General features: G+C 41.9%; 1 protein-coding gene across 1 annotated transcript in view; it reads left to right on the top strand.

The window, feature by feature from the left end:
* The window catches only part of LOC109484957, a gene marked incomplete at its 3' end in the record, with an annotated part of 12,987 nt that extends 2,098 nt beyond the window's left edge, over positions 1–10,889 (top strand). The window contains exons 2-14 of the mRNA XM_019788330.1: positions 573–710; positions 1,732–1,854; positions 2,155–2,256; positions 2,537–2,812; positions 3,291–3,443; positions 3,687–3,794; positions 4,166–4,224; positions 4,979–5,059; positions 5,880–5,948; positions 6,693–6,783; positions 7,322–7,479; positions 9,357–9,599; positions 10,403–10,889. Of these exons, the coding sequence (XP_019643889.1) occupies positions 573–710; positions 1,732–1,854; positions 2,155–2,256; positions 2,537–2,812; positions 3,291–3,443; positions 3,687–3,794; positions 4,166–4,224; positions 4,979–5,059; positions 5,880–5,948; positions 6,693–6,783; positions 7,322–7,479; positions 9,357–9,599; positions 10,403–10,889 (2,088 nt within the window). The remainder of the gene's footprint in view (positions 1–572; positions 711–1,731; positions 1,855–2,154; positions 2,257–2,536; positions 2,813–3,290; positions 3,444–3,686; positions 3,795–4,165; positions 4,225–4,978; positions 5,060–5,879; positions 5,949–6,692; positions 6,784–7,321; positions 7,480–9,356; positions 9,600–10,402) is intronic.
* Positions 10,890–11,187: the final 298 nt, after the last annotated feature.

An 11,187-nucleotide genomic window follows, 5' to 3' on the forward strand; every position in this document is an offset into this window, starting at 1 on the left:
ACAAGTGTCCTAGCAAACTTCACACACAACAGTTCTCTTCTCTCGGCAAGTGATGACAGTCCGAGGTGTTGTAGTGCGTTGTCATATCCTGTGTAGGTGGTTCCCAGGATGATGCGGCAAGCCCGCCTTTGAACACGCTCAAGGCTGCGTTCCTGGGCTTTAGTGAGGGCAGGAGTCCAGGCAGGGGCTGCATACTCCAGGATAGGTCTAATATATCCTGTGTAAATGGTAGTAAGGTCACTATGGGAGACGTTGAACCTTTTGAGACGTTTTAGGAAGTAGAGCTTTCTAGACGCTTTCCCCACCATGTGATTGACCTGTTTATCCCAGTGAAGGTTGTTTTGGAGGATCACGCCAAGTACTTTCAGACAAGGTACAACAGGGAGAGTCACGTCATCGATTTGTAGCGGTGGCAGCAGTGGTGGATTCCGGGAAAAGGTCACATGCATGACGAGGCATTTACTACTGTTCAACAGCATACCAAATATCACGACAAAACAATTCAACAAAAACTTGGTGGCCTACCGCCTGTGGATGTTGGATGTTTTCTTTGTGTTCCTACGTGTATGTAGACCTAGACGCCTGCCTGGCAAATCCGTGTGACGCCCAGGCCACTTGTACGGATAATCCTCCTCCTGCCCTTGATGCGAATTGTACCTGCAACACCGGATATACAGGAGATGGGCTTGTCAGTGGAACTGGCTGTTCAGGTAAAATGACTATTCCATTTATAATTATAATCATTATGTAATCATACACTCTACTTCACAGTACTTCATTGTTTAGGAATCTCTGTAATTTAATGAGGTTATAAATGAGTTATAATGACATTTGGTGCTCTCACTCACTCACTCACTGCACTCTATTTACATCTATTTCAAGAGTAAACAAACTCGAGGACTTCTTAAGTGGGGTCGTGTGGCAAAATGGCAGCGTGCGCGACTCGGAACCAAGAGGTCCCGGGTTCGAGTCCTGACATGCCACTGATCTTGTGCCCTTGGGAAAGGCACTTAACACGACTTTCCCGACTAGACTCAAGTGAAAATGAGTATTGTCCAGGGTTCTCACCAGGACTTTTTTACAGCATAGGGGTCAGGTACAGAAGGGCAACTTTCGCACCGCGCATTGCGTCCCCAAAAAATAACCATAGTAAGGGCTCTGGTATTCTTCCTGAAATATTTTGAAACTCATAACCCCCTGAGACACTATTTCTTGCTAATAGTGAGGGACAGATTTTGAGAAGCTTTTCCTTTTGCTGTAGCTTCATTCTAAAGTTATACTTTCATTTTTGTGCAAGATTTATCAAGGTTCCCCCCCCCCCAACATAGGAGTCCAAATCACAGCAAAGGGGGCCCCTATGCTCAAAAGGCCTGGCGAGAACACTGTTGTCTGTCCAGTATTCGTTTCTATGTGTGGGACACAATATCAGCAACAGCTGCCTCTGTTCCGCGTGTATTGCACTGGAACAGTTGCAATTTAAATAAATCAAATTAAATCAAATCAAACTCCAGGACCTGTTTTGATCCTATTCTTGTGTTGTTTGGTACTGTTTTAGGTTTCATCATCATCATCAGGTCGGGCGTGTTGCCCGGACCGAGTCCACTCTCTCTCTCCATTAGGTTTAACACAAGAAATTTTTACTGGTAAAATTGTAGCCATTGTAGAGGTAACATTTGTAGGAGTTTCAGATCTTAAATTTGCCTCTGTAATACACATGTAATGTCTTTGCAGATATCGACGAATGTGCGACCGAGAACGGCCGGTGTGACCAGATCTGCACCAACGTCCCCGGGAGCTACAGGTGCTTCTGCCATCATGGATTTGTGCTCATCGAAGACTCGCACGGCTGTCGAGGTGAAAAAGTGCAGTTGTTTCATGATTGTAGTTTGCCACACAGGCGTATATTTACACAGTGTAGATACGCAAAGCCCTTCTTCTTTGACTTTATTCAAAACACTTTTAATCTGGTCTCCTTCACATCAGTTCAGGATCAATATTACGACAAGCAGCTTATTCTTTCAAGTAGCTTTTACATGATATAATTATACTTTTCTGACTGACTAAACTTTTCTGACTCCCATTTTTAAAAAAAGTCTAGTAAAAGGAACATTGTGTTACCTCTTGTTGTGTTAATACTGAGTTCTTGTTTCACAGTGTGCGGCCACTGCCTGGGCGGGGACGTGAACTGTGACCCAGTATCGGGTGTCTGCTCGGCTGGCTGCCAGGATGGATGGAAAACACAGCTATGTGATAAAGGTATCGTATGCGCCAATAGCAGTTGTCCTCTTTCACAAATTGTGTATTAATGTTAATACCTAATTTCTGTTTTATTTACAAAAATGAAGCTGCATAATTTGTAACCTGGACCTGGACTTACAGGCCTTTTAGAAATATGTTTATTTAAAAAAAGCATTATTTACTAGGAATCTCTGTATAATTTAATGAGGTTATAATGAGTTATAATGACATTTGGTGCTCTATTAACATCTATTTCAAAAGTAAACATTTCTTAACTCCTTGATCTTTTTTCTTGCAGCTGTGGATCCACCAATGGACCTGACCGTAACTGACATCACGGACGAAGGGTTCAAGGTCACCTGGTCTCCATCCCCTGACCCTGACCTTCAGGGGTACCGTGTGGTGGTGTCCAACCTGGACATGACGACAGCTGTCAATCAGAGCACTGAGGAGGCGTGGTTTCCGGTGGTCGGCCTGTTCCCGGAGACTGCTTACATCATCAGGGTGACGGCCCTGTTCTCTTCAGGTGGTTGGAGGTCACAGAGCGAGGCGGCAGTGATACCGGCACGCACAGGTAGGGAGAGTCTAGCTGCTGTTGACTGTTGATGAATCCAAAGATAGAATTTATTCTGACTCTCTATTGATACCAGAACATTGCCAGGTTGTGCATTGCTGAGGTCACCATGAATAAAGACATTTTAATAGGAGTTAGTTTTTTTGAAAGTGTGCATTCTTTCACATGAGGAACTGTTCTGTAGTAAAAAAAAACTATAAAAAGCTATAAATCAAAGGGTTCATCCTTGTATTTAAACGCTATGGGAGCTTGAAACACTTGTCGTTAATGTACTATGTTTATTCCACATGCTTATTCCATACTTGTCCTCCAAAAAGTCACTCTAGGAAATATTGGATTTAGTTCAGATACATGCTAAAACCTCAAAGTAGATTTGTATCAGAGTACATCTTGTTGTGTTTTTATCAGTACTGTTCTTCTCACAAAAGATTTAGAGAAATTCTGTGAAGTCTCTTAACCTGAGTCTTTTCTCTGCCAGCCGCCACACCAACCACAATTCCTCCAACCACAATTCCTGCTGCTACAACCCAGCAGACAAGTCGGATGACCACCCGCCTTTCCACCAAACCTGCGACTTCGACCGTACAACATGCACCTGAAGCTGGGTGGGACGAGGAATCATCTGATGACGGTAGGTTCCCAGCATTGAAACACTGGAGAGGCCATCATTAAGCAATGGACACTTTTCATACAGCTTGTCACTTGAGTCTATGATGTTGCTTGTCAACAAGTACTGAATCTGATGTTTTGCTTGAATAAGCCTGATGTTCCAATGATACCAGCTGTAGTGTTAGTATATTGTTCTACACCTTAAAACTTAGAAAATCGTCTTTACATGTATTCATATTTTGATACTGATGTTTTTTCTCTACAGCCACCACACCATCAGCTGCTGAAACAACTAAGCAGACAAGTGGGATGCCCACATCCATGTCCACCAGACCCTCAACTCCAACTGCACAACTCGGATCGGATACCGATGGTAGGTTCTTAATATCTGTTTACCTCAGAGTCTGTGCAAATTCGTGGAGCAACCTGGTCACTTTTTACAAGGTAATGTACAACATAAATATGATTCATTGATATTGTTAGTCAATGTACAATGTATCTAGTGTGATAAAATGTATGTTTAGACTGGTGTAAATTTGTACAGTTTCAAAACTGTTTTCTTTTCAGTGATTGGGGTCTGGCTTTTGAACTATGCTGTTGCTTTGACAGTAGAATCTGATCTAACTTACAAACCCATCATGTCCTTCAATGTCATGTTAAGTACAAGAAGGCCATGCTTCAGTGTCATTGCAAAGGTCAGACGTGGTTCAAAAGTGATGGAATAATTATATTTCTGTTGTGCAGGAACCACAGAGACCATCAGCAGTCCGCCAGGCGGCAACAGGGCAACATCAGCTGATCAGGTAAACTGTGCACTTCTACAGCTGAGGCTATTTTAGGGGACCTCTTTCCAAAAATTACATTTGTATGACCCCGTCTGTATCATCCTTTGCAATAGTGAGGCACATATCTGGGGTCGTGTGGCGTAGTGGTAGCATCTTCAGCTCGGAACCAAAAGGTCCCAGGTTCAAACCCCACCCTGTCGCCGATCTTGTGCCCTTGGGAAAGGCACTTTACACGACTTTCCTCCCTTTACTCTGGTGAAAATGAGTACCTAGCTTTGGTTAGGGCCGTCCCTCGGATGGGACATTAAATGGAGGTCCCGTGTTTGGGGAGAGCCACACCCCATGCACGTTAAAGAACCCACCACACCTTTCGAAAAAGAGTAGGGGCATGCCCCGGTGTGCGATGCTACAAACACTACTGTCTGGAATTTGGTGATTCACTTCAAATCACCCGGACAGAGGCCTGGCAAACCCTCGTTTCGTATTAGCCACAACATGCCAGTAATTGCCGGTACTCGGCAGATGTGCATTATCGGAAGAACATCTAATATTCTGACTGTCTTGCCCTTAATGCCTGTCCAATAGTACATTGTAAGTAAGGCACATATTATCTAATATTCTGACTGTCCAAAAGTACCAGTAGTAAGTAAGGCACATACATTTATTATCTAATTTTCTGACTGCACTTCCCTTTTTTTTAATGTCTGTCCAATAGTAAGGCATAAAATTATCTAGTATTCTGACTGTACTGCCCTTTATTCCCATTCAACAGGCTCTTGGTAACAGTCTGGAGAGCATCTATGCAGAATCCGTCAGCTCAAGCCCACAGGATGTGCTCCAGATTCTGGCTCAGGTTAGTCACACTAAAAACTTTCTATCAGTTATTCTCAGTTAACTACAACAATGTCACAGGGATCTCCCCATGGCCAGTCTCCCCTAGTTGGTGTTTTTAGTTTTCCAAAATACAAAAGTCAGCTATTTCCTAGGAGTTCAGCTTTGCATCTCACCTTTAACCTGAAACTGCATTCAAAACATTTAATATACAGGGAAAGTTAGATTGAAGCTGTTTTCAAAAATCAGCATGATGGTGCTGGGACTTCATCATGATGGGGAGGGGGGCACCACTGTTCTATTTTCTACTACCCTGTGTCACATGACTGGAGTTACGTAATATTCACTGTGCATGAAGGCAGTCATTTCTACAGCAATTTATCAACAATTTATTGTTCTTCATGCTTGTTTAATTCCTTTCAATTGTTGCTTCCTGATTGTCATCTCTAAATTGCATATTATATATAGTTTAACTTACTTTTTTTTATTCATGATATCAAAAAAATTTAGTAATGCACACCATATGTTGCCATAACAATTCTCTTTGATATTCTGTTATTACCAAGAATAAAAAGTCAATAGGAATACTGTTATACACAACACAATTATAGTCTGTGGCAAAGGTTCTACATTGTATTATGATATTAAATTGGACAGAAACTGGTCAAAAAATGATAGGTCCCTCCTTCACTAGATTGGTATCTTTTTTTAGAAATTTCCATAAGCATAGTCACTGTGGTATTATGAGAGTAGAATCTGATGTTACATTTATTGAACCTAGTTCTTTGCTTTGTTGCTAACAAACAACTTTTTCTGCAATTTTGTCGTTCTGTAATGAGAAGGCTGCAGATGTCTCTGGAGATGATGTTGTGTTGGGGCAGCCGACATCAGCTGCTGAGGAAAAGGCACAGGTAATTATAATATAGGCCATGTTTGGTAGTCTGTAGATGTTAAACATTGGGAAACATTTGGGAAAGCTATTTGGACCAGGTTAAGGATTCGAACAAAGGTGTTCAATCTTGTTATCTGTTGTTGTAGATGTGCAGGAAGGCAATTAAAACGTTGGCCTCTGAAATGGGTCGGGCCCAGACACCGCAACGTCTGCAAAGGATGTCTGAGTTATCATCACTTGTCATTAAGTCCTGTCCTGGCATTCCACAGGAGGATAAGGTACAAGTCTCTGATGGGAGTTTTACAAAGCTGAACCATTTGACTCCTCACCTACATCTACAAGCTTGACTACTCATGGAGTTACACTTGCAGCTGTGCAGAAAACTATGATCTTTCTCTAATTCTATATGATTGTGCCTTTTGTTATGCATGGCATGAGCCTTTACTTAATTGTACTACATGTACATGATGTTGATTTTATACGGACATCTTTTTTCAATGTCTGTATCTGCAGCATGGAGGTTTTTGGACGTTATGCTTATGGCTCTTCATCTGTCTCTGAAATTTAAATGTGCTGAACAAAAACATTTCATTTCAACACATCAATTTCTGTCTTTTCTCACCAAATGTTTTCATTACAAATGCATTTTGAGTAGAACACTGCCCAAAATGTTTGCATATTTAGATGCTGGTTGAGCAACAGAAGTGTTGCTTTCAGTCTAAGAAGTCTAGTTTTAAAATAACAAATTTATGCTGCCCTATAGGACATGGCCATGGGTGTTCTGAAGTCCATCACCCTCAATGTGGACCAGCTGGACATGTCTGACCCGTCGACTGTCCAGTCTGTGGGAGGATGTAAGTACATTATGTCATGTTCACCAGTCGTACGGTGCCTCATGTAATGTATTCTCAGGTTGTTTTTGTTTGCTAATCCAGGAGAAACATGTCACATAAAACTTTTTAGGGTGAAGAATTATGTTTCATGTGAGAAAACATGTACATTTAACACTGACATATAACAGAAAGTAAGAAATATCAAATGAAACTGTTTCTTCTATTCTACTGCAGCTCTGGTGGAGTCTGTTGGTTCTGTGTTCATTACTTTGATAACGTTTGTTTCTGTTCTACTGCAGCTCTGGTGGAGTCCGTTGGTTCTGTGTTTATTACTTTGATAACGTTTGTTTCTGTTCTACTGCAGCTCTGGTGGAGTCCGTTGGTTCTGTGTTCATTACTTTGATAACGTTTGTTTCTGTTCTACTGCAGCTCTGGTGGAGTCCGTTGGTTCTGAGTTCATTACTTTGATAACGTTTGTTTCTGTTCTACTGCAGCTCTGGTGGAGTCTGTTGGTTCTGTGTTTATTACTTTGATAACGTTTGTTTCTGTTCTACTGCAGCTCTGGTGGAGTCCGTTGGTTCTCTGCTTGAGGACCCAGAGAGAGATGAAGAAGAGGCTGATGTGAAGCTCACTTCTGATCTTGAGGAAGACCAGAGTCTCTCTCCAAAGGAGCGCCTTCAAAAGGTGGAAGAAAAGAAGCAGGAGAACCAAGCTAAGGTAACAAAAAGTCATTGTTAAAAAATAATAAATTCTTGAGATTTTACTGTACATTCAAGTTTGTTGACTCTGTGTTAGAGTTCATTTTCCACCCACATCTCATACATAATCATACAACTCTTTATTAGATTTTATCATATGTGTATGTTGTGATAGATGTTGTTTGATTTTAATGCTTTTAATGGGATGGGCTACGTCTTTAGTCTTAATATTTGTAATTGTGAGCAACAGCGCAATTCAGAACCCCTGGGTTCTGTAAAACTGTTTTACAGTGACATCAATAAACCAGTCTATATCAGCTGTTCTTCCTTGTTTGATTTTACATCAGGTGTAAAAAAAAGGCCCTCTCAATCTCTGAACATAAGATAGTATTAAATTTTTAGATTTTTGAATCTTACTGATTCAAGTTTTCTACCCAGGGTGACTAATCTTCACAAACGTCTCAATTAACATACTATGTAATAATTATTGTTCACCAAAGATACGTCATATATGTTGACTCAGGACCATGTAACCCCTAAAGACTTGCAAACTTTCACACATTAACTGACCACAATACCCTGACTATATGGGGGTCGGCCCTATGTTACGACAGCCCTATGTTACGACAGCCCTATGTTACGACAGCCCTATGTTACGACAGCCCTATATTACGACAGCCCTATGTTTTGACGCCCCCTTTTTTCAACGCGATTATGGCTATGTTCAGACACCAAATGATAAATTGTAAATGTATGGAGTGTAATGATCTCGAAGAAAATTTTCACGTAATAAATTGTCACTGACAGTGTTTCCGCCAGACTGCAGCAGACATCCTGAGAGGCCGTCCAGTTGGGAAGGGCCGGGTCGCGAAAATTAATTAACTAAGGGAACACGTCGCGAAAATTAATTGAGGGGGCGGGGCATTTGTTTACACTTGTTAACAAGTTGAAACTGTCCACAAGCATTCCACATTTTTTTACAAGTGTTGACATTAAAAAAAAAACACTGCTACAAATGGCAAACGTATCGCCAGTAATACTTTACTTGGACATTCTGCTGCAAAACTCCGAACATCGGCATCATTTAATTGTAACCTCCAGTAGCGCCTGCGATAGCCGGATTTTAATAGTGAAGAGCCTTGCTTCGTCAGTACTTCCACCGTACTAGCAACATTTCCGTCAACAAGCGTCATCTTATCTCTCATACACGAGACAAATTTTGAAAATAACTTGGCTGTATCGTAGCTTTCATTGCTGTTTTATTCAACAAAAGTGCTCCTTGGTTGTAAAATGATCTCTTGTCTCCAGTACAGTGTCAAATGGTAGCGTGATCGTAGCGTGCAAAAAATCGGCGTTAAAAGTCAGAAAATCGCTGGAAAATAACTTGCAGCACACATTCGCTACCTCGCCGTAGAAGAAATACGCGCATTTTCTCATTAATATAATGCTAATATGTAAGTAGCAGCGTGAACTCTACGCTCTGATTCGTTGACCTCATATGACCTGCGCTCTGATTGGATAGAGCCATCTTTGCAGAGCTGCAGTTTGTTTGTCGGCGAAGAGAGTTACACTGACACTAAATGTCTTGTCAGCAGGGCAAGCCCTTTGCAATAGCCACAGGCTAGTTGGGCTGCCCTGGCTGTGAGGGTTGAACAGCCAAACCAGTAAATAAATACGTTTTTGGCACCAAATTCGTATTGGTTACACAACTTACAGGGCTAAGCAGCATGGGAAGGTTCATGGTTGGTCAAGCTAAACAACTTTTTCGTAAATAGAATGTCATAAGCTACAATGTCATGTATTGCATCAGAAATGCACATATTTTTATCTCATGTTTACATAAAGAATAATCCGAGAGAGAGTAACTCATCATGATGTCTTGTTGGTTCCTTACAGAGAGGAAGATTTGTCCAGGAAGGCCGCCAGGTCCTGGAGGGTCTGTTCAACGCCATCATCAGCGCCACGAGGCCAGGAGCCCCGGCGGTCACCATCAAGAGAGGCGGCATCACGCTGCGTGCCCAGAGGATCTGGGGCGACCAGTTTGGAGGCCAGGTCGTGCAGACGGAGGATGGGAGCTTCCAACTTCCGTCTAAAGCAGCGCTTTTCGCGGACTATACGCCGCACAACGTCGCTATAAAGGTACGTGTCATGTCATGTCCTCAGGTAATCAATGATCCTTGTCTTTCCTCTCATGTGTGATGATGTCAACAGAACAGTAATTCTCATCATTGTTCAGAACATTTGTTTTTGTCTTACCAGTACAGTACTATGTTAAACTTTTTTTTTGCCATTTGACTGTAATTATTCATGGGACTGAAAGTTAGTGAGTGAGTGAGTGTGTGAGTGAGTGAGTGAGTGAGTGAGTGAGTGAGTGGGTGAGTGAGTGAGTGAGTGGCTGAGTGAGTGGGTGAGTGAGTGAGTGAGTGAGTGAGTCAGAGTGTGTGAGTGAGTGAGTGCCTGAGTGGGTGAGTGAGTGAGTGAGTGAGTGATTGAGTGAGTGATTGTGTGAGTGAGAGTGAGTGTGAGTGAGTGAGTGATACATTTTTCTTAGAATGTGCAAAAAAATTCTATTTTTCAATAGATAATGCATTTACTCCTACATGTATCATGTTAAACCTTGTGTATTTGGATGCTCTTGGAAATCAGTGTAGCTTGACTGAAAGGACTAGTAGACTCAATTCTGTACTTAGTCTAGATCAGAATATTAACATCATATTCTTTGAGGAAACATTCCAGAATCCCATTGAAAAAACATTGAGTCAGACTCAATCTGAAAATCACCAGATCTTTTACATAACATTTTACAATCCTCATTTAATCACTGCAGAGGAATTTTCCCTTTACAGGTTACCCCACTGTTTAACATCATTTTTCTTGTTGGTGGTTGAATTGAACGTGAAGTACAGAAATTTATTGGACAATTTTATTTTGTTGTGTTCCAGTTGACACAGTTTCAGCAGAACCCTTTTACCTGGGGGCGTGGGGAGTACCAACCACGTTCGTCTGTCATGGAACTGTCACTCCAACAGAACAACTTCCCCGTGGCCTTCAACAACCTAACAGAAGACTTCAACATCACCATTCCGGCCAAATCCGGAAACAAACCAGCGACAACAACCGTCACCATCCCTGCCCAAGGAAACGGAAGTTCCAGCTACCATTTGCTGAACCTCACCAACGCCGCAGAAGGCTTCCTGGTCACAATCACCCCGCTGAACACCAGCGTGGTTTACCGTGTGTCGGGCAGGTACGGCGGCCGCCCTGGTGACCAAAACTACAACATGTCCACAGAGACGTACATCCTACCCGAGGAGTGTGCCTTGATGAAAACTCTGAGTGGCGAGGAAGACACAGAGAAGACAGAGGCAAGAATGTTCGTCTCGGGAGAGGATGGTCCTGTGGATTACAACATCAAGGTCCAAATAGTTGGTGAGTAGTTTTCAAACACAAACATGCTTGACAGAAGTAGAAGGTGAATGTGTGTGCCAGATTAAGTGGAATTGTCTTGTCCATAATGATATCACTAAACTACGTATGTTTGGTAGTATCTGTTCTTTTGTTGTAAAGGAATGTTTGAAGAGGTTTAAAATGTTGGTATGTTTCAATCTCAGGGCTGGAAATACTGGGTGCATGTGCACCTTAGTGCACCCAAATTTGGGGCTGTGCACCCAATTTTTCTTGTATTCTTGTAGGTAATACGTAAAGATGTTAAATGTATAGTTATATA

Source organism: Branchiostoma belcheri, unplaced genomic scaffold (assembly GCF_001625305.1).
Source record: "Branchiostoma belcheri isolate BF01 breed outbred unplaced genomic scaffold, Haploidv18h27 scaffold713, whole genome shotgun sequence".
Classification (NCBI taxonomy): Eukaryota; Metazoa; Chordata; class Leptocardii; order Amphioxiformes; family Branchiostomatidae; genus Branchiostoma; species Branchiostoma belcheri.